General features: G+C 45.2%; 4 protein-coding genes across 6 annotated transcripts in view; 1 reads left to right on the top strand and 3 right to left on the bottom strand.

Moving 5' to 3' along the window:
- Positions 1 to 21,381, top strand: part of LOC143357670 (colorectal mutant cancer protein) — a 66,939-nt gene extending 45,558 nt beyond the window's left edge. The window contains exons 4-14 of one of the 2 annotated variants that reach the window (XM_076794196.1): positions 14,012 to 14,273; positions 15,393 to 15,541; positions 16,325 to 16,546; positions 17,028 to 17,216; positions 17,640 to 17,830; positions 17,903 to 18,169; positions 18,557 to 18,752; positions 18,832 to 19,023; positions 19,336 to 19,523; positions 19,598 to 19,700; positions 20,832 to 21,381. In XM_076794196.1, the coding sequence (XP_076650311.1) occupies positions 14,012 to 14,273; positions 15,393 to 15,541; positions 16,325 to 16,546; positions 17,028 to 17,216; positions 17,640 to 17,830; positions 17,903 to 18,169; positions 18,557 to 18,752; positions 18,832 to 19,023; positions 19,336 to 19,523; positions 19,598 to 19,700; positions 20,832 to 20,942 (2,070 nt within the window). In that variant the 3' untranslated portion in view covers positions 20,943 to 21,381. Of the gene's footprint in view, positions 1 to 14,011; positions 14,274 to 15,392; positions 15,542 to 16,324; positions 16,547 to 17,027; positions 17,217 to 17,639; positions 17,831 to 17,902; positions 18,170 to 18,556; positions 18,753 to 18,831; positions 19,024 to 19,335; positions 19,524 to 19,597; positions 19,740 to 20,831 lie in introns of both variants that reach the window. The other variant, XM_076794197.1, reaches the window with a different exon arrangement.
- On the bottom strand, positions 9,045 to 10,680 carry LOC143357678 (uncharacterized). Its single transcript, XM_076794212.1, has 2 exons — positions 10,521 to 10,680; positions 9,045 to 9,413 (listed from the first exon to the last, which is right to left on the bottom strand). The coding sequence occupies exon 2, from the start codon at positions 9,402 to 9,404 to the stop codon at positions 9,192 to 9,194; it is 213 nt and encodes a 70-aa protein (XP_076650327.1). The 5' UTR covers positions 9,405 to 9,413; positions 10,521 to 10,680; the 3' UTR covers positions 9,045 to 9,191.
- Positions 19,764 to 21,662, bottom strand: LOC143357677 (ubiquinol-cytochrome c reductase complex assembly factor 5-like). 2 transcript variants are annotated; one of them, XM_076794209.1, is made up of 3 exons: positions 21,521 to 21,662; positions 19,983 to 20,353; positions 19,764 to 19,880 (listed from the first exon to the last, which is right to left on the bottom strand). In XM_076794209.1, exon 2 carries the CDS (start codon positions 20,246 to 20,248, stop codon positions 20,009 to 20,011), a length of 240 nt encoding a protein of 79 aa, XP_076650324.1. In that variant the 5' UTR covers positions 20,249 to 20,353; positions 21,521 to 21,662; the 3' UTR covers positions 19,764 to 19,880; positions 19,983 to 20,008. The 2 variants fall into 2 exon arrangements, with proteins under 2 accessions (XP_076650324.1, XP_076650325.1); XM_076794210.1 differs by lacking the exon at positions 21,521 to 21,662 and having other exon boundaries at positions 19,983 to 20,522.
- A 432-nt stretch (positions 21,663 to 22,094) lies between these two features.
- Bcas2 (BCAS2 pre-mRNA processing factor) lies at positions 22,095 to 23,198 on the bottom strand. The gene is made up of 3 exons (XM_076794201.1): positions 23,045 to 23,198; positions 22,658 to 22,923; positions 22,095 to 22,561 (listed from the first exon to the last, which is right to left on the bottom strand). Exons 1-3 carry the CDS (start codon positions 23,117 to 23,119, stop codon positions 22,159 to 22,161), a joined length of 744 nt encoding a protein of 247 aa, XP_076650316.1. The 5' UTR covers positions 23,120 to 23,198; the 3' UTR covers positions 22,095 to 22,158.
- Between the last annotated feature and the right edge of the window lie 2,322 nt (positions 23,199 to 25,520).

Genomic DNA, 25,520 nt, shown 5'->3' with positions numbered 1-25,520 from the left:
AGCTATCTAAAATACCCGAAAGGATAATTTCTCCCCTTTTGTCGCTACTGTTTCTCTTTTTCTGATCGGGCGAAGTCGTTTGCAGAAAATCAATTTGCTACCGGCGAGCGGTTCAAAGCATTCCTCCTCGGGTTGAACGAGTGCAGCGTCGTTTTCTCGTCCTCCTGGAGAAATTAAAATACTCCGTCCGCCTTAATAACAGCCAACAGACACTCCCGCGGAATATCCAATAATCAGATTAAGTTCCGAGGCACGAACTACTCGGCTCTCTCTCTCTCTCTCTCTTTCTTTCCCTCTTTCTCGATGCAGATCGGTTAACGACGGTAAACCTGAGTTACGGCTACAATATTCCTCTTTCCTCGCCTCGCGGAGCATGAAAGCCTCGAAGACAGGCCTCTAGACCACCCCAGATGCGGCCACTATCCCTTGATTATTTCAATTTTTAGGCGAGTTTCCGGCTTACGCATGGTCGAAAATTAGATGCGCAAACGCTCGTTGATAGTGTCAGGTCATACATTGTTGTATTTTAGCTTTCTAAAATATTGGAGGGGATTCACGTTGCTTATTGGATCATCTGGTAATAAAAATGAAATATCGAGGATACTATGTTTCATGGATTTCTGCGCACCATTTCGTAGCAGGGGTGAAAAAGTGTATAAAATAGAGGCGGTGGCTACCCTCGTTTTATACTCTACTCTGTTGGTCATAGTAATTTTGTATGTACTCAGAAACTGTGTTAAATAGAAGGGGTAGTTACCGTCATTTTTAATTGCGTCCCTTCGATGATGACAATTAAATCTTTCCTGCATTTGGATTTAAGAATGTCCTGAAAAATATCAGCATTCTGTGCTGATAGCTTTCTCTTGTCAGTACAATTTTTAATTACACTGGGAAATGATCTCTGACAATATTATTATCCACGAGAAACAGTCATAGAACTTCGCAATTAGAATTAAACTTTTACTTTTGATAATCTAGATGAAGGGTGCTGATTTTTATTAGATAGTTTACCTCTGTTATCCTCGTGCACGTTTCATTAAAATTGAAGAGGCAGTATGAAGTAACTTTTCATTTAAAAGGAAACTATGCCTCTCGTACCTCGGTGCAAAAATGTGCAAAAATCTGATTGGAATTGAAGAGAGGGGGTGTAACTTTCCAGTTAGAAAGAAGGGACGTTCGCGGAGGTATCGCGGTCGGATTCCAAGAGAGAGAGAGAGAGAGAGAGAGAGAGAGACGCGTCGAAACGCATCGTTGAAAAGCTAACGAACGACCTATGGCGAGAGAGCATCGAAGACCAGCGTTGACCGGGCCACTAATGACAGGTTAACGAGCGGCCGGAATGCCGCGCTCGTTAAACACGTTCAAAATGTATTAAAGAAACAAGAACGGGAGAAAGAGGGGGAGAAGAAAAAAGAACGCACACGCCGCGCGCAAATCCGACGCCATTAAAGCGCGACATGAACTTTTCCAAGATTTTCAAGATCGGGATCGCCGGCGAAGAGCGTGAACGACCGGCACGTGCCGAGCGGAAAAAACGCGCCCGCCGTTCTATGAATTCTAATTAGTGGCTGGAATTTTCTCGTTTCACGCTCTAAACTGCAATCTTTCCACCCTTATACTTCTCTCCTTTCGGTACGCGGAATATCTAAATACCGCGCCACTCTACAGGGCGTTCCATCAACTGGGACTACAACGGGAGTACAAGAAGATGGAACACCCTGTAGAATGCAGGAACATGTGCAAACACTGCCTAATCCCGAACCAGTATCTCCTGTCAAGTCCTCGGTCCTAACCATTCATCATAGACTAGACAATCAATTCCCAGCATCCCCGCAAGCAATTCTAAGCCTCAGGTGTTAATCAAGCATAATCAGGTTACAATAAAAATTCGCCTCGGTTCAATCATCAATTCTACAAAATCGCGTGCTTCAGTGTGAACAATACTGAATCGTCGAACGAGACGACTGAAGACTTCCTGTACTGATCTCTGGAAGTCTCCGGATCCGGGATCGAATAAGATCAGTCAAGCACCGAGGATCTAGGAGGAGGAGCATGATGAGGGATCACATGGTGCGCAAGGATTAAGGGGAGGCACGGAGACAACGTGGCGGGCTTCACGGTGGCCGTGAGCAATGGCTCCACGGAGCCGGCGTATTATGTGGACCGGCTGCACCGGCAGAGAGTGCAGCTGCAACACCAGCAACACTGTCAACAGCCGTCCAGATTCCCTGCACAGCCGAGCCACGTTCCAGCCTCCGGCAAAGAGATCTTGGAGGCGCCTCGCAGGCACGATCTCGTCTATGTGCACTGCGCCACCACCGAAGACGAGGACGCCGAAGAGGAGGAAGAGGAGCCGAAGAGGTTAACCAGGTCCAGGTCGTGGCTCTGCTGCCCCGGCGATCACAGCTCCGATAAAACCGTCCCCATACAGATTGAAGCTAATCACAAGCATCAGGAGTCTGTAAGTCCCGGTCATTCGATATTACTTCTTTTTGGCAGCTGTTCCTCGCTGAATCTGTGCCAGGAACCCCTCCGGAACGATTTATGATGGCAGTATATGCAAAATTAGGGGGGCTTTAAGTCATCAGATCGCTGATTTTCGATTCGTTTAGAAAATATGCTCCTTTTAGATTTACTATCCTGGGATAGCTTGACGAACGGGTGGGTGGTTTTGAATTTTTATATTTTTAATCCATATTATGGCATATTATTTTCCTCGAAGAAAGTTTCCTCGAAGAAGATTTTGCTGCTGAAACTGTTTGTCGGATTTGAGTGAACCATGCTACATCGAGCTCGAGGTCTCAATATCCGATAGCAATTAAAACACAATTCGGTAGTCGAACCACCTCGTTAACCCACTCGGCCAGCTCCGCTCGAACTTAACGAGCAACCTGTGCAAGTGAACAAGACTCCTCAGATCGTTCTACTCTTGTTATCAAGAGAAAGCGATAGACACTTAACGGTGTCGTAAATTGAGCCCTCCCCGCCGCTATTATTATTATCACAGTAAATCTCGGCGATTTACGATGCCCGTAAATCATACTCTAAAAGGTTTCTATATTTATAAATACTGTCAGCGATCAACAAAGGGATCGTGTGATTAGCGACTCCCACGCTGCTATTATGCGTCGATAAACGTTCTCGGTAGAAAGTCGATTAACGTTCGAGTCTCCGAATAGGAAACTGTCGAGAACCGTGTGCCGTTCGTAACTGTCCGTTTAGTCATATTTCCTATAATGAACATTATCTGCCTCGTTCCAAGCTGGTTTAGTCGTTTCCAGCTCCTTCAACAAATGTACAAAAATCGCCTGTTTCCTCGTTTGTGTGCATCGACGCGTTTATCGAACATTGAACGCGTGACGTTGAAGCGCGCGCGTACCAATAACGCTAACTCTCAAGGCTAACATAATATTATCTGAGCCAATGAAATTACCCGCAGCTCACCGCGACAGTTCCTCGAACATTTCGCAACCGGTGCTCTCATAGATCGCGTCAGGATCACACGGTGCAACGAACGTTCCCGTTTCCCTGCGTCGCGCGTCCGATCGATCGCCGCCCACGAGAGATTGCAGTTCGCCTCTCTGTCCAGACGTTTCCGCGGATTTCCCGGGACGGGGCAATTTTCGCGTTTATCCCGGCATCGATTAGGCCGTGCGTGGCCGGAGGAGGCCGGGTTGCGGGGGTGTTAACGAAACAGCGGGGACAAGCCAGAGGCGGCGAGTCCCGACACCCGATAATGGAGTTCCGTAATTTTTGCCGCTGTCGTATTCGATTCGCGAACGACGGATCGAGAGACGAGAGAGGGAAAGAGAGAAGCTGTCTATCAGCAACAGGACAATGTTTTCTGTCCTTCCGCCGGTGGCCTGCACCCCCGCCGCCGTCCATATTCATCCGGGAGCGTCTCGTTCATTTTTTATCCTGCTCTCTCGTCTTCTCCGCTCGCCACGTTCGGCGATTATCTTTCTCTCGTTCCCGTCCCTCTCTTTCCCTTTCCCTTTCCCTCTTCCTCTCGTCCACCCCCGTCTGTCTCCCGGAAGCTTACACAGAATCGACTGCTACCCTTTAAACTTTAATCCGCCGGAGACAGAGCCAGCGCGATGGCCGACCAATCGGACGATCGATTTCACCGACGACGGTATTTCCGGATAAACTTCTCTCTTCCCCCCCCCCCCCCCTCCCGTCCCCCTAAAACTCGCCTGAGATAATTTCGTTTGGTCTTATCCGACACCTCCGACCGCCACAGTCTGCCTCCGGGATCCGCGTTTCACGTAAACGATGTCTGAACGATCCTCCAACCGGTGCGCCTGTCATTACCGATCGCTCCGCCTCGTCGGATGTCTCGTTAGGGACGTTTTAGACGGCCACGACAAATCAATTCGACGTCTACAGAGATGCTGTAGCTGCTACGTCGCGGATCACTTTCCGACTGAATATGCGCATTCGCAACAGTCACTCTCCGATAGTTCTCGACGGGGAAAAAGACCAGGAATAACCGGTCTCCTTGGGACCTCGAGTCTCTGTTCCGCGCGATCCTGGCGGTTTCCCTTCTCTTGGGGGATCCGGGGAATCATCGCCGAGCTTTCGGAGTCGCGAGATGTCACCGGGGCTCTTTGTATTCCCGGATCCTGAGGGATCTCGGCAAGTTCCGGAGGCACGATGATCCGGATTGCTCCGTTAGAGGTCCCGGGGGATGCAGAAATCGTCCTAGAACTTCGAAAGTCGACGTAGAAGATGGTCTTCGTAGATTTATAAAAGATCCCAGGGATCCTTTCGAACGCTCGTTTGGAATCCTACAAGTCCCTGGTATTCTTTCGTAGATCCAAAAAACCGAGGAACATTCCGAAGCTTCGGAGGTCCGTAAGAGGTCCGAGAGATCATCCGTCTTCAAGAAGATCCAAATATTCTGAACTTACAAAAATCCTTATGAACTCCAGAAGATCCCCAAAAATCTTGGCGATCCTTGAAGAGCCCTCGAAGGATCCACGAAGTCGCTAAGTCTGGCATCATTGAACCATCGAAGGAAATTTTCTTCAATATCTCCTGAGCGCTGCTAACATTGATTTAGTGCTATCCCAGGGGCCGAAGAACTCCGAACAGAATACGAAAATTCGATCCCGTCCCGGCATTAATTATGCGAGTCGTGTGCGTCGCTCGAGATCCTCCAGAAGAAGCGTAGCGAGGGCACGCGGCATTTTACGGGCCGCGTTCTCGCTCGGAGCGGGCTAAACGTGTCCGTGGGTTACTCTTTTGTCCCAGGGGCTCACAAAAGGACCGTTTGAAACGGTGTGCACTCACCCCTTGGCCCGGTTCGTCTTCGTTGAACGCGATCCCCCGGATCAAAACGGGCCGAGGGATGCTCATCCCTCACGACCACCACCGCGGGACAAAGGGGAAGAAAAAGGGTCACGGCAGACTGGTCAAGGAATTTGCGTTCTTGAAAGGGATAACCACTTGACCCCTTTAACGGATTACCGACGTTGACTCCCATCCTCATCGAGAGCGATCTCCTTCGGGACTATGGGCTATCGGTGATCTTATTAACCCTCGCAACACTGGAGAAGACTGTGGCGGGTCCGGCTGGACCCTTTGTACCTTCGTGGACCGCTTCAAACACACCTGGCTGGGTTGTCAATTTTTCTAGGCTCCAACCCCTTTGCACTCGAAGCTACTTTAACTGCTATACCACATATTTCCCTTCCTGACATACCCCATACAATGCTCAAATGTTCAATAACTTATTGAATACAAAATTAATAATGTCAAGAATATTTCGAATAATGGTATAATGGTATAGGAAATTCGTTTATACCAGCGAATACTCGAAGAACTTTCGTAGCTGAAGTTTCATAGCTCCGATGAAGTCATTAAATCATCAGGCGCACGATCACGGCTTGCTCGGCTGTGGACAGGTACGGCAGCCGTCCAATTACCTTCTATTCGATTATTTGCCCGCAGGCATTGTCTGAAAGCATCGCCGAGTTACTTCGCGATGCTTTTGCCTCGCGAAATTCCGCGCCCCATCGGATATCGCGCCCTTTGAGCGCTACCAACAGAACCGCGTTTATGCATTATTCAACGGCCGCGGCCTAACTACTAATTTTATCGGCCACGCTACCAAAGTACTCTTTACCATTCAAAGGACCCGGTTTTTGCGCGGAAAACGCAACCGGCCGACGACGACGCGACGTTGGTTACGCGATTGACTTTCATGCTCCACCTCTTGTGAATGAAACTTTTTCGCACGGGACCTGTTCGATCGCTGTTTGAACGCGGCTGCTTGTCGAATGCACGGGCAGATGTTGTTTCGCAACTTTGTCGCGATTGAATTCTGTCGTGGAGCAAGTATGGTTGCCTCTTGAACAGTCCTGTGTTGAATGACAACGCTTCAGGATCAGATTTCGAATTTTGAACATGCTCTTCACGGAAGACTTAATTTTGTACACCTGATCGAAGGATAGTATCATCCATGTGTGACCAACATGGGAGCCAACGTTTTTTGAAAAATTGTACTTGGGTCCAACAGAATTTTAAGCAGCTCCATTTCATTTTTAATCCATTTCACTAACGAAGGAAGAGCAACTTCTCATAGTTCTTGTATTTTTCTTTGGAACTTGTCTGTGTAATTAAAAATCCGCAATTAAAAATCGTGATGTGTTTTAAATTGTGGACGAAACGCGGAAAACGTCGCCATCCGTTGGTAACCTGTCGAGTTCAAGATTCTCAACGATAAGAATAGACAAGACCGTTTTTCTTTCCACGAAGTCACGATACTTCGGAGCAATTATGCTTCGTGGTTCGATAGAATCACGATGGAGCGTGTATCGCTCTTCGGGAACAAAGAACTTCCTTCGGCCTAACCGTCGGAACAATCGACAGGACGACACGAGATTAACGCGTGGGAACAGATTCGGTATCTGGCGATTGTGTAACGGGCTCTAAAAAATTCATTATTAAATTGCTAATTGTAGCGGAGGCATAAGAAACTCCTAGGAAAATCAAATTCTCTTGAAACCGACATATTTCCCAAAGTAGACCTGAAATTGCCCAAAATTGATTATTGAACTGCAGACCTCTCCCTCGAAAATAGTCCAAATGTTACAAAAATAACACGCGAATTGACAAATTTCAAATAATCTTGCACCATCTTCCGGGATTGTGAATTAGATCTAAAGTATGAACCTCATGCCTGAAGATTCGCATAAAAGCTCTCGCCTGTCACTTTGAAAGAGCGAAGAAAATCCTGCAACATCCCACAGATAGAAAAAAAAAGCTGTTAACTCCCGACAGAGCTCTCAACGTCTCGGCAACGCTCCTGAAAATCGCAGTGAAAAGGGCAACGTCTCCGAAAAAAGCGGGCGACGCGGGTCCTCGGCGGTTCTTTATACGACTTCCGGTTGATCCAGCTCCTCACGGTCTCGACAGGCGGGAAAGCGTTCTGATTACCGTATTTTCGAGAGTCGAAGAAGCTCTTTGAGCAGCGGCGGGCGCTCGTTGAAGAGCGTTCCCTCGAATTCCGCGGTGAAAAGCGTGAACACCGGGCGCTAATGTAAGCAAATGCCGTGTCTCTCCTCCCGTCTCTCCTTTTCAGAGAGACACGCGGCCTACTCGTCGCGCTACTTCGTGGCTCGGCAAGTTGCGAATTTCGACCGCGAGGTGAAAGGAAAAACAGCGAGGAGAGGATCCAGCACGGCCGGCCAACAGGTGCCCCGGGGGCTCTTCCCCGTCGGCAGGATTGCTGTTTCGAATGCAAACAGACGTGGCGAATTCCAAGACAAACACGCCGGAGCCGTCGGAGCTGGCGAAACTTCCGACGGTCCCGCGGAAAAACGTTTGCACACCCGGAAAAAGCGACTGCGCTTGCTTGCGAACCGATTAACCCACCTGCTTTGTTGCTCGGAGCTCGCTGCAGTCTTCCGTGGGCCCTTTGTTTTCCAGTTCCGCATTGTTTCCAGACTCGCTGAAGCGGTGTAAGTCGATTCGTAACACTGATTCTTCCGGACAAAAGCGATACGAGTGAATCTTCGTTGCTAGACCGCGGATCTCTATGCAAAAGAAAAACCTGGCGCATCGATTGCAACAAACTGGAGCTGAATAAAAATTCTTTTCGATTCCTGATCATTTTAATAAGTTGTCTAAATTTTTAGCTTTCGTTTGAAAAGATAGATTGCTTGACTTCTGTGCGGTTTTCTGAACTGGTTTCAACCTGTAATCCCAATTTGTGCAAGTGGCTCTAGCAATTTGATCGTACACTGTATGGTTGGACACTTAAAGGGTGAATAACCAAGTTCGACAAAATGGATCAAGACAAAAGAGGGCATCGAGTCTGGGACTGTGAAGAAAGTCGATGTCCCTGTCCCAGTCACCCTCCCGTGACGTCGGGCTCGCAGTACTTTGCCGCAATTTCCGGTATCGCTTTACGAAGCCACTCGGACGGTCTCGACGCTCCCGCGAGGAGAAACTCGGTCGAATTCTGGGGGCGATGGCCCCGGGGAGCAAACGCGACCGTCCGGAACGTGAACCGAACCGATCCGGACCGAAGCCGTCCAACCTGTCGCCAGCAATCGTGACGCACGTGAGTCACTGACAAGAATTCGCGAGGCGACGTTGCGCAACGAACACCGACACGTTTCCATGCTGACGCGATGCATCGGCCACGCGAGGACAGATTCGCCATGATTTTTAAGCCCCTGGGCGATCAGAGTACCCGCGGAGTCCTTGATACACCTTTTGCTCCTCGACGATGCGAGACGTTCCCTCGATAATCGTAGCAAGTCGAAATTAATGTGACAATATTCTTAAACTCTTCCTAATACACAGTTACTGTGACATTCACAGTTTTGTTCTTCATTTGTTGCATTTAATATAGCTGTTGAAGCACTGTGACGATAGCTAATTCTTCAGCACTGCAGTTACAGTTTATTAATTTGGCTTTCAGGGACGATGGTCTGACAATCACCGTGGTAACAGAAAAAATATTTTTATCAAAATATCCAGCGATTTCTATTGAGTTTGAGTTCTGATGAGGCCTCGTTAATAATATAGCGTGTAGATTAGTTGGAGATTTATTAACCAGGTTACAGTCGGTTAGATTGTCATACGTCGACAGTTAGCATCTTCGTCAGCCGATGGACGATGAAGATGACAAGCGGCTTCTGCGACGTCCACTTGTACCTGGATTGGTACTCCGACGATCAGGGTTTCGAGCCGCAGGTTGGCACAGGGTCTGTGCCACAGGTTCCAGCGTTGCAACGCGGTGGAGCCATCACGCATGGTCTGCCATCGGGACAGGGTGGTGCATCCTTGCAGCTCTTACCTGGCAGGTGGATGTAGTCGTCGGCCTGTGCCAGAGACATCGACACGCAGAGGACCGCCATGAGGAGCGTCAGGCTGAACAGGAACTTCATTTTTGCTTTCTGGAATCGTTTCGACGGTGTCAGCATCGTTTCGACAATGTTCGGATCGGAGAGCAAGCATTAAGAAATGCTAGCGTAAGAAAATTACTAATGCCTCTCGGAGCCGTTCGCCTATTCATCAAACACAATGGGGTGACTCGACATTCGTGTCTAACTACACGTCGCGATAATTCGTTGCAGTTCTACTTATTCGTTCAACGGATCCTGCTTTCGACCCTTCGTTTTCTTTTTTTACGTCTCGTTATTGTCAGAAAATATCGACCGTTCTTTCCTCGTTTTGTTTTTATTCTCGTTTGTCAGCTGACAGGCGATTATATTGTGTTCGACGTAGACGCCCTTGAACGAGCGAATGGACAAATGTGTATCACACTTTATGTATGAAATGGCAGCGAATCGATACAACTTTGGTGGCAAAAGAAGAACCAAGAGCAAAACGACTATAAAAGGGAGGACTAAAAAATCGGAAACTAGAATCTTTATTAATCTTGCCTTAAGCGGAAGAAAAAGCACTATGCTTGTGGAGCAACAACGACTCGACGAAACTGTACTTTATGAACAGTAATCTTGTCTGAAATTTTGTCGAGCCTCTCAGCTCTGAAAGATATACAAACTGTCAAGACCAGCAGGTGAACCAAAGAGAAGCGTAAGAAACGAGAGAGCAAGAATCGTTGATCCCTCGAAGAAAAATCCACGATCTACCATGAAACCAACCAGGGAACGCGCGTAATCGCAAGAAACTTCGAAAAATTGTTAATTCCCGGTGTAGTAAGACGTCAAACCGCACGCGTGTAATTAACCAGGCAGCCATTTCGAGAGGAGCGAGAGGCAGAGCGTTTTTCATGCTCGTAAATAACTCAATGCATCTTTGTAAGCTCGAGCACGGACGGTGCACGGCGGCGAACGTGTTAAAAGTGTGAAGCACGATGTGTCCGCAAAAAGACGAGCCTATCTTCCCCGAGAAAGAGAAAGGAAAAGGCGATACAGAAGAAGCGAGGTGATAAAGAGACAGGGTGAGAGAGAGAGAGAGAGAGGGGGGGGGGGGAGAGAGGCTGTAGAAGAGCCGATGGCGGATCAGGATGGCAAAAACTATCCGAGAAACTAGTTTACCTGTTGTGTCGCTGGGGTAGTTCGAGGCTGGCAACAAGCGCACGATCGTCTGGTCGTAGCTCGACTGATATCGCGGTAATTACGGCCGGTGATTCTTATACGCGGCGCCGTCACGTGGCCCAGGAATCATTAGCGGCTCGTCGTATCGTAACCAGCAACACGCATGACTGCATCACTGCCACCGCGAAGGACACTCGCCGCGGAGAACACGAGATGCGGCTCGTAAACGCCTATTCCGCGACGCCCACGCCACCAGCGTTTTTCCCTCGCACGGCGAGATCGTTCACGCTCGAAACGGCCCGAATGCGGCGAAATTAATGAGGACCGTCCGGTAATAAGGAGGAAGGACGATCGTCTGCGACCCACGGATCGCTGCGACGCGACGAAACTGTCGTGAACTGCCGGGAAACTGTCGTTCCTCAGCCCACAATTAGAGACACTAACAGAAACGACGTCGCATTTCACGAAGAACGTTCCTCCCGGACATGGAGTCTCTTTGTTCCAGCGAAAATCGTCCCAGTTGCCGGTTCGAAAGTCCTTGTGGCTTGGACTCTGTTGGAATTTTCAAATTTCTTGATAATTGCCCTTTCTAAATCCTTTTTTCCCAGGGCGTAGAATTAATTACCTTTCTCGTGAGAGGAACCGTCCAGTTGCTGGCTCAAAGGTACTTGTGGCTTGGACTGTGTTGAAATTTTCAAATCTCCCGCCTTACTGCAACAACTGAAAACCGAGCCAGCATTCTTGAAAATTCCTCCTTCTTTCATTCCTTTCCTTGTATCGATCTTTTCCTTTTAATCCTCCTGAACTGCGCATTAGATTTCTCCGATCTTTATGCGTCTAGGTTTGATATAGATAAGGTGACCTTTAGTCTGGGAGCGGCTCGCATTGCCCCCTAGGGCATTGCTCCAAGGCAAATGACGTCGAAGAACTCTCCCAGTCGTGTGAATTTGGAATCGATAGCAACGGAACGTTGTCTATCCTGCTCTTTTTAGACAGAGTACTCTGAGTGGGCGGGTCTTCGTCGCTTCCGATTTCGTGGGAGCCGGGGCAATGCCCCTGAGGGCAATTTGTGCCCACGTGTGCTCTAAATTTACGCTTTAGGGAAAATGATCGAATAAAGCGTTGCAAAACTGTCTTGTATTCTTTGTTTAAAGTGCTCTGAATGGGCGTGGTTTTGGGTTGTTTCAAATTCGACGGGGCCAGAGCAATGCCCCGAGGGCAATCAATGCCTATGTTTGTTCTAAATTGATTCTTTAGGAAAATTATCAGAGGCAGAACTAGAACACTATCCTTGTTTCCTTTCTTGAAAGTGCTTTGAGTGGGCGTTGTTTTGGTTCCTCCTGATTTCGATAGGGCTAGGGAAATGCCCCAGAGGGTAACCTGCTCCCACTTATGCTCTAGACACTGCGTTTAACCCTGTTTTTGGAATTATACCATCTTTATTATCTAAAAGTCTAAATAAATCAGATAGTATCGCATGAAATAAAGAGCTAATATTCATGGAACCAAAATCAGAATTTGTTAATTAATTTACCGAGATGCTCGAAGGAATGCTCTCAGCTATTTATAATTTCATTGCCACGGCAGGGTAGCCGAGGCAGGGTTGAGTCGCCTAATGGATAAGGATTCCCCGTTCCCCGTCAGGATATTCATTCTACCTCACGTGTCTTCAATTATAAATGTTCTGCGACTTAGTCTCGAGCGATGCTAATTGACGGACGCATACAAGGACGATTTGTCCCTCGCACCGATATTAGCGTGCCTCCGATTAGAATCCTTTCAGCGTAACATTTCAGACCGATCAGAAATTGTACCTGCACGATCATCATTCCGCAAAACCTGCAACGACAATCTTTCTCGGACGCCATTTTTAAATGCTTAACCTTGCTTGGATGAACGCAGGGTCATTTTAATCTTCCGTACGTGATCTATTATTTTTAAGTAATAGCGTGGACATTATCTTGCTACTAAGTACGCTGAAATGCGATTCTCGTCAACGTGCAATTTTCACTTTACAAGCTAATAATACTTCTTGGAATGTGCAGTGAAAAATATCAGTTTCTGCGAAATCTGGTTCCAGGAAAATAGCTCAACCTTTTCAGGACGTTTCAGACCTGATATCGGTAACATAAAAAGCTCGTGTATCTAGCTCATAAAATTGCAAATAAAATAATTTGATTATTCAACTGACAAAATATCGAACAATGAATTTAATGCAGGCAACCCTGAAATAACACGGTAAATTGTCAATTTTTAACTTAGGATCCGCTGGTGTTAAATGTGTGCAAAATTTTAATAAAACACGAAGAATAATTCTACCTTGGAATTTTTCAAAGCTGCAATTGCAGTACCGTGTTATTAGAAACTTAACGTGATTTTTGATCGCCTTGTATCAATTTTCAAGTGATTAATCACTATATTTTAGAGAACCCTCGTCTACCATCGGTTCAATTGCGAAAACAGTGAGCGGTTCGATAACAAACAATTTCCCCGGAATCGGGGAAAGGCGAGAACGTTCCCAACGAGCGCAGGAATTGTTCTTGCCGCCATTTGCGTCTCGGATGAAGCCGTAACAGCCTGAATATTTGATACTGTGCTCTCGGGGTTGGAATAGCGTCCGACGTTGCCAGCGAGATTCGCCCGACTAAAATATTTACGTCGACGAATAAAATATCATGCCACCATCGGCGTTCGGCCGACAATCCGCAATCAGGACAAATCCTTATCTGTCCGTTCGCCGGATCTTCGGTCGGGACAGGTTGCGTCACGGATCGAGACGAAACGCGTAGAAGGCAGAGTCTGAATCACACCTGCGACGCCGCAGAATGCTCGAATTACCTGCACGTTCTCGATCGATGATTCTCATTTGCATTTCACGTGGATCTGCGGTGCCCGAACACAGGCGCGGCGGAAAAAAAAAAAGATTCGAACTCTCGACCGCCTTTTTCCGATTCGTACGCTGCTTTTCCAAGATAATTCAGATGCTTTCATTCATTTTTTTTTTTTTTTTGTTATACATGAGGTTCTTTCCCTCTTATTTCAGAAAGTGCTGCCACATTATGCAACGAAATTTCCTCCTCTCTCCTCTTTCATAAATATCTACAAACGTCCAAAAATATCTAGGAATATCTAAAAACGTCCAATAATGTCCAAAAATGTTCAAAAATGTCCAAGAAAGTCCTAAAATGTCTGAAAACGTCCAAAATTTTTCAAAAATGTGTACGAATGCCGAAAACGTCTACAATATCTAAAAATGCCTAAGAAATCCTTTAAATATCTAAAATCGTCTAAAATGTCTAAAATATGAAGAGTCTTGCCCTACTGTCCTCACAATAAATCCATTGTAGAGGCAATTCCCACATGCTACCGTCGTTGAACCGCATCAAGCTCGCGTCAACGACCCTGAGGAAGCCTCCGAAGACTCGGCCAAATTCGCCACCTAAAAAATCAACGAGTTCCCAGTAACGAAATATTCGGAATTTCTGTTGCAGCTGCACGCGGCCGCGCTGTCATCGTTGAGGAACGAGGTGGCCGAGCTGAACTCGAGGCTGGTGGCAGCGACACGAGCCAGAGAGGCAGCCGAGGCAGCCTTGGTGAGGGCCGAGGTGCAGGCAGCCAGAACAGAACAGAGGGCAGAGCAGCAAGCAGCGAGGCACGAGGAGAGGCTGACCGAGTTGCATTCCGTGATCGCCGAGCTCGGCAGGCAGCTCGAGAGGCACCGTGCTACCGTAATTGCCGAGGAGGATGAGTCCGGTAAGACAGAAGCCAACCGATTCCGTAAATCTGTTGCGCGAGATGAGAGCGGAACCGAGTCGATTGGCTCCCTCGCCGAGATCCGTCGAGGTTTCTTTCTCTTTTTCCCCCCTGTCTTTCTCGACAGAGATTTATTCGATGTTTTAACGCTGTCCCCCGCTGCGAGACCGAGGCCACCGAAATTCGACGATTCCTCCGGGGCGCCCCGCAGGCTTTGTTTTGCGACGTCCCGACGCCGGAAAGCGGCCACGACGCTGTTTTGTTCCACCATTTTGTAATCCGTGTTCCATCCGTCTTGCGGCTTGCGAACGAAGCTTCTCGGATCGGTAATTAGTAGACCGGAGATCGTTTGTGCCAAATAGAAAGTCTCCAAGGCAATTGCAACTAGCAGAAGTTAATTAAAAACGTGTTTCTTCGTTTCAGAATTTTTATTAAGTTCTTCCAACTAGAATAATGACGTTGAAGTACCGCTATTTTTATTTTTTGAGTCTTTTTCGAGATACCCACATGCAACCAAAGCAGCTGGAATTGAGAACAGCCAATTACAACGAGATGTAGTTCAATGTAGCTACGATCGATACGAAGAAAACATGGTTTCGATCATTGGTTTACCCGTGTGGGAAGCTGTCTTATTTCCTCGTTAAAGAATTCTCACCTAGAGGAACGTATCCGCGTTAAAGTCATATCACAGACGACACTAACGAGTGAAAACTCTGGGTGGCCGAAGGATCTACAATTCGTGAGTTGAGTGCTGAGTAGCTTGCATACGTCGATAGAATGTTGATTCTACCCATAACTTTGTTATGAATTTTTACGTGCAAGTGACGTCTCTTTTCGCGACGTCTGTTTAAAAAAAGGCACACTTTGGGAATTTCTAATGACCAGACGGTTTGATATAAATTCACAAAACTTTTTACGCGTTTAAGCGATGGTTTCGAGGACATGTAGAAAAATGTTCAGCTTGGAAGATTGATTTTCCAGCGAGACACGACGATTTCCCCTGAAGCCAACAGTAGCCAACAGTGGTTTTCGATCGATTCTGTCGAGTTAGTCGCCGCCCACCGAAGTACTCGAGCTTCCTGTGCCTGATGGTGGTTCATGGTGTTTTATGATTCGCAGAAATCGAGACGAGCAGGGATGCGGAGGGTTCGATCACGAACCCGGTCGAGGAGAGCGAAGCCGGCGGCGACATCCAAGGCGACGGTGACCGTACCTTAGGGGATGCCGATTCCAGCTGTTGCGAAGACATCGAGCCTCGTGCCAACGAGGTAGACAGCCCGCCCACTTCCGGCACTTCTTCAGCCACCGGGAACCGTTCCTCACTTTTCCATTCCGCGATCGATCCTCCTCTCACTCGATTACCAACTTCTCTAATCGAGAACCGGTGCACCGTCTAGGCCCGGTGTTCGCCGAGCTATTAAATTTCGTCCGATATACTGCCTCGAAGTAATTTCATCGAATGACGAAACTATGGGAATACCGCGAGCGTTTACCATCGTTGCGCCAGCCTCGCGGATACGAAACTTGCCAAGTTTTCAACCGGAGCTGATCGCTTCAGCTTGTTTTTGCCGAACCGATCCGGTAGAGACGAAGAAGATGATTTGCTGACCGGTTTGCTACTTCTTCGCGTACTTATATTTTTTGAAAATCCATGGCTGAGAATGTTTTTATCGATCCTTCAACAGAAACTTCAATCGCGATTCGTTCAATTCCTTACGTCGTCAAGACTACAATATCACATATTAACTCATTGTCCAGGACTGTTTCATAAATTTCGAAAGTCTATGGGCCACGACTAAGAATTTTCTACAGATCTTCTAACAGCGATAGAAGCGAAAGTTTTAATTGTTGAATTATTGAAAAGCCTGTTAATAGGTTTCCGGTAGATTTTTAGTCCTGAACAGATGGACGGGTGTCAAACAGAATTGGCGTTATTGATGAAATTGAATCGAGTATAGATACCACCGTGAATCGAAAGGTTCCCGAGTCTAAAGAAGGTTCCCGAGAGTCTACTTCGCCGAAATGACTACCGTCTTCTTTTTTATTGATAGAATGGCAGAGAGCAGCTGGACAGTCCCGCCGCGTTACCAACCCCCGAGCCAACGCAGCAGGCAGCGTCCTGCCAAAGTGTGGCTGTCGCAGCGTTACAGGACGAGGTCACAGCTCTGAGAGCTGAGATTTCAAGCTTGCAGACTCAGCTCGCCAATTTTAAGAACCAGGCGAACAACCAGAGGCAACAGGCTGGCAGCGATTCGCCTCGCAGGGAGATTAGGGTAGGTGATAAAAATACAGGGGCAAGAAAGTAACACAATGGTCCTAGCAATTTTGGTGGTAGCAATTTTATGAAGAGTGCTATCAGGCGCGACCCTAAGGGGAGAAAAATATTCTACCAAGAATTAAAACCATACGACTGTTTAATTAGTTGAGTATCTGGCAATAATTAGCTAGGGGGAAAACCACATTTTCGCTGTATTCCGCTGTATATTTTTACTGAGAATGAAACTCGCGCCAGTTGTTAATGAATTGGGTATCCGGGAATGATTGCAAGGGTTGCGAATGCTCGGTGAATTTCTTCTCGGTGCAGAGAATATTATCCGGGATGCGCAGAGCGCACCCGGTCGGCGATGAACAAATTTTTCGCATGGTTACCCCAAGGCTCGCAGGCCCAACCTTTGATCAGCCGACACTTTCACAAAAATGTTTATCAACCCTTCCCGCCGTAATGTTTCCCCGTCCTCCTTTGATTCCCCGCAGACAAGAGGCAACACCAGCTCGCCGGAACCTTTGAGTGCACCTTGCTCGCCACTCTTGCCGCCCCTGCAGACACCGCCAACAAAGAGCGTAACGAGGGAGGAAGCTCCTGTTCTTAAAATGGCCGAGAGGGTGAGACTCAGGAGGACGGACGAGAGGCACATCACAGGACCCGATATTACCAACCTGGGGGTACGTTATCGTTCCCGTTGTCCGCGACTCTTCTTTCAGAATTTACGGCTGGTGAAAATTTCACGTCGTGCCCTGAAGTCATGCTCGATCACTGTACTCGCCGTTCGTTCCTCGGTGACACAATTCTCGCGACAAAATTCTCTGTAGTTCTTCTATATTTGTCCTTCATCGTTCTGTCCGTTCTTTAAAATTAATTTTAGAGCCCAAAAAAATATTTTAAATGAATCATTTAAATGTTGTACCCTCTATTTATACCTACGATAAAACAAAACGAAGTATAATTAGAAGAGGACAAAATGCATTCAAATAAATCTTTTTTAAGACTCGTGTTTCGGACAACCCCTATTTATAGCGTCAGGCTAACTCACGAAAAGATATCAATAAAACCAATGAAGAGGAGAAACGTTTAATGAAAATTGTCAGGTCTGTTCAACGATGGTGGCAGAGCACCTGGTGTCCGATCTCCTGGATCACTCTAATCTACAAGAGCTGAATGGGTCCGAGAAGCAATTCGAGGTCGAGACAGAGAGGCTTAACAGCAGATTGGAACATGCTCGAGCGAACAACGCGGTCCTGGCCCTAACTTTGCACGAGAGCAAGGCGCAATGTGACAGGTATACTTCTAATTTAATAACAATACGAGTCAGGTGTTAAGATCTGTGCAAGAGTCTCTTTCCTTTCTTCAGATTGAGCCTACTGGTAGGGAAGTACGAGTCGAACGCCACTGCCTTGCGTCTGGCTCTCTCGTATAGTGATCGTGCGATCGAGGCCTATGATGTTCTAGTAGCGTTGTTGGAGAGCGAGATCGCTTTGTCTACCGAAAGGAATGGCATCACAATCGATAACAGGAGGGCGGCCGAGCACGTGGCCTATCATGTTCTGAACAAGCTGGAGAACGAGTGCGTGAACAGCCTAAACGCGCCCTGGGAGGACAGTATAGTTCTGTCTGACGAGTAAGTATAGAAGTGATCTTAGATCCCGAGTTGAAGGATCCTCGAGGCTGCGGAACACTAGATTGCATTGATCAGGTGCCAGACACGGAAACCATTTCTGTATTGTAGTTTTAAGATTTAAAAAAAATGGCTAAAAATTTGGATATACAGATTCTCTTTATTTTTATAAAGTAATATAAAATAGTCAGCTTTAGTGTTCCGTAAATCTAGTGTTGAATAAGTGTCGGGCAAATGAACATTGACTCCAGGAACCTAGAGTTCCATGGAGCACAGTTTGTAACACACGAGGAACAAAAGAAACCGTGTAAAGGGGACTGTGGGTCCGGTATGAATCGGAAACTATGGGTTAATGTGCGATAAGAGTGCGTAATTACGGCGTGTCATTAGGAACGAGGTGGCGTGGAGCGTGGACGACGAGCAGAGGCTCAGGAGACACATCAGCCAATTAAAAGGGGACCGTGCAATGGTCAGATCGACCGCAGTGGAACTGGAGAGCGTCCACGCGGAGCCTCTGAACTCGAAGAACACGATCTCGTTGGCAGAGGCCAGAAAACTGGACTTGGAGACCGCAGTGTTGATGCAGGTTCGTCCCCCCGGTTTGTCTTTCACTCGGAAAGTGAACACGACCGGCTAAATACAGATCTGGTACAATGATCACGCAGGAATTGATGGCCATGCGGGAGGACAAAGCGGAGTTGCGGGCAAGAGTCTTCCTCCTGGAGAAGGAACGGGCTACCATAGAATTAAAATTGAACGCGCGCGACACGCAAATCGCTGCCCAACACGCCGCCATTGAGCACCTTCAGGGTCAGCTGAACGACACGGAGGCCATGCTGGCAATGGCTACGAATAAAGTATGAACGACACTGTCATTCCATCATTGGGAGACGAACTTCTGCTGGCTGGAGATCAAACGACTCTGTCTGGGATCATTTAGACCATTTAGTGTTCATTACTAGACTGCGGATTTTATGCATTTATGACAAAAATTAATAGATAAAGAGTTTAGGGATACTGATATATTATCTTCGATTTTTTAAGGGAATTAAAAGAGAAAAAACCTTTTTTATGTCAAAATGGACCCAGACGTCGCTGTATTAATTAAAGTATACAAGATGATCCATAAATGTACATGCATACACTTGACTGTTTAATTGTAATCGCAGGATCGCGGTCTAAGTGATAACGAAAGCGAAGGCATGGAATCAGAGCTGATCGAGGCGCTGGGCCGAGAAGCTAGATTGAAAGAACGTTTGCAGGAATTAGTATCGACGTTGGATAAAGTTAACAAAAATTCGGAACTCAGGCATCAACAGTCTGCCGAGCTTGTGAACGATTTGAAGAGAGCAAATGGGTAATTGTATTTGAAAAATCACTCTGTATTACAGTCTATTATTATGTAACTTCTAATGGAACACGTGATTGTAGAGCTCTGGTGCAAACTCTAGAAAAATCCAAGAAGAAATACCAGTCTAGATTAAAGAAGTTGGAGCAGCAAATGTTGGGCATGGTTGAGAGGCATGCTACACAGGTACAATGATTAAAATGGATGATATAGGGGATATTAAAAGCAAGTACTAGAATTGTCTAGCGATATTCATAGAAGCTAGTTTATTACAGTTTTGTATATTTCTACAGTTTATATATGTTACATTTATTGGAGAGTCTTGCTGCTGCTTGATTCATTTTAAGTTATTTGTACCGTCGACTCCTGGAAGTAAAAATTATGTATGAACGATAGTCTCCTTCGTTAAAGCACTGGTAATACAAAGAAAGTGTTTTGTTCTATATTAATTCGGTCATGTATACGTACAAGCGTCTGCAGTAGCTCTTGAGTTTTTATGCGTTGACACTCCCCCTTTGCATTTCTCGTAATCTTTCTTCAACTGCCTCTTCTATGCGTCTTTTCTTGTATGTTCTGTAAAAGTTAACCTCTCCAACGTGCCAATGTATCATAACATACTCCAGAAGACCACCAGCGACAAAGCAAACTGGTAAAAGACGAAATTCACCCAAAAACTTGAAAGGCACTTTGTTCACCCATCTTCTTATTTTCCTTTTTATTCCGAATTTTGCCATAATGTCTAGAAATCACAAGTTTCATCATCTGGTTGTCGCCATCTTGGTTTTCTTCGATTAGTGCTTCTACGCCGACGCGGTTCGCTAACGTTGCGCACGGTCACACTAAAATTAAGATTACATATTTGAGCTTGAATTAGATCAAATTTTATTTGATAGAAACAAAGCACAACGTTTTGTAAACATTTTGAGCTATTTAATTTCATTTTTGGTCCACATATTCATACAGAATAAATTCGAACAAATCATCGCGCGTGATCTAACTTTCATGCCGACGCATTACGCCAACGTTGAACACGATCACATTAAAATTAAGATTGATTGTTTAAGCTTGAATCAAAAATAGATTTTACTTGATAGAAAAAAGGTGGAACATTTTCAGAACATTTTGACCTAATTAGATTCTTTTTTGGTCTACATTTTCATTCAAAATAAATTCATGCATCACGCGTGATGAAATCAGAGTTAAAACTCGCCTAATATACGAAACAAAGTTTTTGGAACGAGTTCGCTTAGTAATAGGAAAATGGAATTTACTATTTGAAAATCTATATACATTTCTTTCAATAATATTAATTTTTAGGTGAATTTATTGAAACAACGGATAACATTGCTAGAGGAAGAGGCAGCAGGATACAAAACGAGTTTACCGCTTCAATCGCAAAGCTCCGGCGCCAGCGAGACGTCGTTATGACAATTTAGTGATTAATGGAAACTGTTCGACGCCGGTTCAAGGAACGAGTATTTTTTACTATCTTTCCTGACGTAATAGAACGATCGAAACTGAGATGAAATTTACGTATTTTTTTACACGAATAGTTGGCTGAGAATAACGCTTGATTATTCGCTTTGTAATTCTATAAAGGACAAAAAAAACACACGTGTAGTGGCTATCCTAACGGATTTCAATTTCTAAGCTAGGTTTTACGCGGATCTGCTAACTGAGATACAACAATGCAAGCAAACTATATAAGAAAGTCCTCCAGGTATACTGTGAAATATAAATAATTGTTACTTGATACTATATGTCATTTATAGACAGTGATATTCATCTTGTACATATGTATATTTCAAGCATTAAAGAAAAGCGTGATACGTGTAAACTATGATGAAATAAATTGTGCTTTATTAAATCCCCTACTGTTTTTCGTCACCCAGAACATCCCAAATAGATGTGTTAATGCGCAGCATTACTTTATATTCAGTTTAGTGTGTGAGAGTATGTTAATACAAATATCTAGTTTTTATTAACTAATTTATTAAGCTATTTACAAATTTCAATGATGCTCTATTTGCGCTCCATTTGTGAAACTCTTCTCTTGAATTCCTCTTCTATAAGATCGTTCAAATCTTTGAGAGGCTCATATTTCATGTGAACGTACTGTGAACCTGCCAACAACGATGCCATCACCAATACTCCGAACGAGTAGCGTCGAAATCTCGATACAGTCATGTTGTTACCCCTGTAAATATATTTTTTTAATAATTCTCCAACCACTTGTCACTATTTACCGACTTTTCTACCAGTATTTCTCCCAGCTAACAACTTTTTGTAACCTCCAAAAGGATTGAAATCTTCGAACTCGTAGCAAATTACTCAAAATTCAGACATAGTTCACAGCACGCTAGTATATAAAAATTCTTATTGTTCCATCGATCAAATTGTTCTCTCATTAATTCCGTACAAAATGTACTGTACGTGATTGATTTCTTTAGCTCAATAATCAGTACTGAATGTTGCAAAACACTTCACCATATTGGTACAGTCACGTTCAAAATTCCACGCAACCGCACTCCATTTGTACAGTCTATGAAAAGGGTTAAGGGTGATCAGAGCTAAAAATGATTAATTAAAAACGATGTATTTAAATATTTATACACAATGCAGCTATCGATTTGTACACGTCTTTTTACAAAATTTCTCGAATTATGTCCTGTTCTTGTTGGTTTATCTCTGTTGCCATAACTTCTGTAGCACTCTTTCCTGGAATGTCAGGCTCCTCCTCTCCTGGGACATCTCCAAGGGCTTCACCCTTGTTCATCATGGATATCTGTATTTCTTCCTCCAAATGAACACAAGCCTGTTCAATCTCATAATTCTTTGATACTAGTCCCACCCATTGTGCTTCCAGAGCTCTCAACTTTTCCCCTCCTTGGGTTTGCATTGATTTTCTCTGCCAATTGACCTCCTGAATCTTCTTTCTAAGAGACTGCAGTTGCTTTTGCGCTTGGCTCACTAGCTGAACCAAGATTTCCAGGTAGGACTTCCAAGCTTCGCATCCGTATTCCATCATTAATTCCAGGTTACAAATTCTGTGAAAACACAAAGCGTGTCAGTAGAAATAAAAAGGATTTACAGTTGATACGTAAGTTTCTAAGATCATGCAATTGAACTATGATCGTGTATACCTCGTAGCCTGGTGTTCCAACTGCGCGCTACTGTTCTCCACACTCTCATTCCACGCAGCAAGGTCATTCATCTTTCCTGGAAGTGGAGGAGGCAGCTCATAACGTTTCATGCTAAGCACTTCCATAGGTAAACGATTTTGCATCCGCTCAAATTCATGTTTCATAACGTCCGTTTCGAAAGTGTTTATATTCAATGGTAGTAAGTGCTCTAAATAATTCTTCGTTGGTCGGTATCGTCTTGTCTCTTCTTCGACCATCGCCAAGGCCTGAAATGTTCATTACGTTTGAGATATCATAGCAAAACACGCCGCGAAAAAATATAAACAATATAACCTAAAATAACTTTGACATCTTAATAGTTAATTAAAGAAAGTATAATGTACTCACTGCTTCTCTAACACCCGGTTCATCGTATCCTTGATCGATATAGGGTAGTGCGTCTACAATAACTTCCCCTGCCATTTAAGAAAGCTAAAAAATTTGGAGCCTTCTTCCTTCTTCCTCAATGTTTATATGTCGACACATACACACGCTAAAGTTTGAAAATTATGTGCATGTGGCGCCGCTTGTGGCGAAAACAGGAACTCAACTAAGGGGTCCGTACAGCGCCAAAACGAGTAGTGGCAAAACGCTCAAACTGTTAGCCAATTTTTAGTTCGACACTCTCAGGTAGGTGGCGCCACATGAAATTGCTGCAAAATTTCAAAATAGCGCCACAGGACGTAGTGGCGAAACGCTGAAACTGGTAGCCCATTTTTAGTTCGATTATCTCAGGTAGGTGGCGCCACACGAAATTGCTGCTAAATTTCCAAACAGCGCCACTGGACGTAGTGGCGAAACGCTGAAACTGGTAGCCAAACGATACCAACAGTAGACAATGTCTACTAGACATCTTTCTCAACCGCTATTTAGCGCTGTAATATATTTATATATTTATGTGTATATCAGAGAGGAAATGAGAATGCTCACGCCAGGGATTTTAGTGCCCCGGTATAGTGCTACCCCCTAGTCTAGTGGAGACATTAAAACCCCGATCGTGAGCACTCTCATTTTCTATTTGTGTATAATATTTATAGACTAGAGTCGATCCAAAGCTCTTTCCCTCTCTCTCAAGAAAAAAGAATTGTTCACTGTCGATAACGTTTGCAGATTTAGCAGCATTTTTATGTGGCGCCATTTAGACTGGGGAGTAGAACTAAAAATTGGCTAACAGTTTGAGCGTTTTGCCACTACGTCTAGTGGCGCTGTTTGGAGATTTAGCAGCATTTGTATGTGGCGCCATCTGGACGAGTGAGTAGAACTAAAAATTGGCTAACAGTTTGAGCGTTTTGCCACTACGTCTAGTGGCGCTATTTGGAGATTTAGCAGCATTTGTCTGTGGCGCCATCTGGACGGGTGAGTAGAACTAAAAATTGGCTAAGAGTTTGAGCGTTTTGCCACTACGTGGAATGGCGCTGTACGGACATTTCTAAGAAGCAAATGATTCTTGCCGGAATTTACATTATGGCTTATGGAAGAAGCGGCAAGAATCATTCGCACTTGATTAAAAAATAATGTTTTTATGTTTTTCCGTTGATATTTTATAATTTTGGGATTGCTAGGTCGAGGTAGAGTTGGGACACCCGTGAACTAGCTTGAGCTAGCTTAAGGAAGCTATGGCGTGTCTTTGGTGCACCCAAGATAGACCATGGTTGCTTTCGACCCTTTGTGCAGCCCAAGTGAGCCCAGGGTAGCCCTAGCTAGCCCACGGTAGTCCAATGTAGTTTTGTTGGTCCTATCAGCAATTTATTATTTCAAGCTATTCAATTTACTATTAACATTGCCCAATCTTATGCAGATTACTAGCTAATTGCTTTATTTAGTTAAAAAACGCAATATAGTGATTGATTTTTGGGGATGTCGGTATTTCAGTTGGTCTGACATGAAATCCAATTTGGTTTTACCCCTATACCTCATTAACGACTTTTGGCAATGTCTGTAAGGGTTTCAAATCCGCGATAGCAACTTTATCTGCAGCACAGAAACCTTCTTCATCTACAGACACTAAGAACGTCGTTTTAAATTATAATAATTAATTAATAATTTTATTGTTCCATTCTAAAGCTTTCTCAATTTGTTAATATCAGTCTTACGAGGGTAACGAACAATGCTTTACAGTCCATATTCTTATCTTCAACTGCTAAAACAGACACCCATTAAATAAAAACTATAAAAATTTACAGGAATCAATTCCCGTTTACAGTAGCTAATTGAACAAATACGAAGAAGAAGAATGGAAGAATTTATCATCAGCTTTGGCTGCTACCTTCATCAATCTTTCCTGAACACGTTAACAAAAATCCTGAAATCGATTAGGACTGCTGAAGAGAAGAATGTCCTCGAAGAACCCGACAATCTTTACCTATCCTTAACACCCTTTTTGCAATATTTTATTCCCACCTGAAGAGGAAGGTTCTCTGATGGTTAATTCACCATCAGCTGTGCTTATCTTCGTCTACATTCCCCAAACACATTAACAAAAATCATTATACAAATTAGGGCTGCTGGATAGAAGAATGTCCTCAACAATCTTTACCAATCCTTAGCATCCCCATTCGCAATATTTTACTCCAATCTGCCCTCGCAGTACCATTTCCACGAGGTGTTTGCGAAGGACCTCTTGAACTTCAAAGTTCAACAAAGCTAGCAGTCGAGTGATCCGAGATCCCTCATCATTTTTCATAGGGGGACCCGTTCGAGAAGCGAACGGCCACGTCTCCTTTCACGAAAAATGATTCGTTCGGCTCGGTCCGGCCGTTCGGTGTGCTCTTGCGCGGACGGCGAAGGACCTGCGCAGGTGTCGCCGGCCTGGCCGGCCGTGGCC

The sequence above is a fragment of the Halictus rubicundus genome, chromosome 10, assembly GCF_050948215.1.
Source record: "Halictus rubicundus isolate RS-2024b chromosome 10, iyHalRubi1_principal, whole genome shotgun sequence".
NCBI classification, from domain to species: Eukaryota; Metazoa; Arthropoda; class Insecta; order Hymenoptera; family Halictidae; genus Halictus; species Halictus rubicundus.
This window is presented reverse-complemented; position numbering and strand designations above follow the sequence as displayed.

Excerpts from the sequence above, each read along its gene's own strand:
- Bcas2 (XM_076794201.1), bottom strand. The coding sequence starts at position 23,119 with ATGGCAGGGGAAGTTATTGTAGACGCACTACCCTATATCGATCAAGGA. Across the intron at positions 22,924-23,044 it reads AACCGGGTGTTAGAGAAGCA|GCCTTGGCGATGGTCGAAGA; the intron begins GTGAGTACATTA and ends TGAACATTTCAG. Across the intron at positions 22,562-22,657 it reads TTGGAACACCAGGCTACGAG|AATTTGTAACCTGGAATTAA; the intron begins GTATACACGATC and ends GTGTTTTCACAG.
- LOC143357677 (XM_076794209.1), bottom strand. The coding sequence starts at position 20,248 with ATGGCAAAATTCGGAATAAAAAGGAAAATAAGAAGATGGGTGAACAAA.
- LOC143357678 (XM_076794212.1), bottom strand. The coding sequence starts at position 9,404 with ATGAAGTTCCTGTTCAGCCTGACGCTCCTCATGGCGGTCCTCTGCGTG.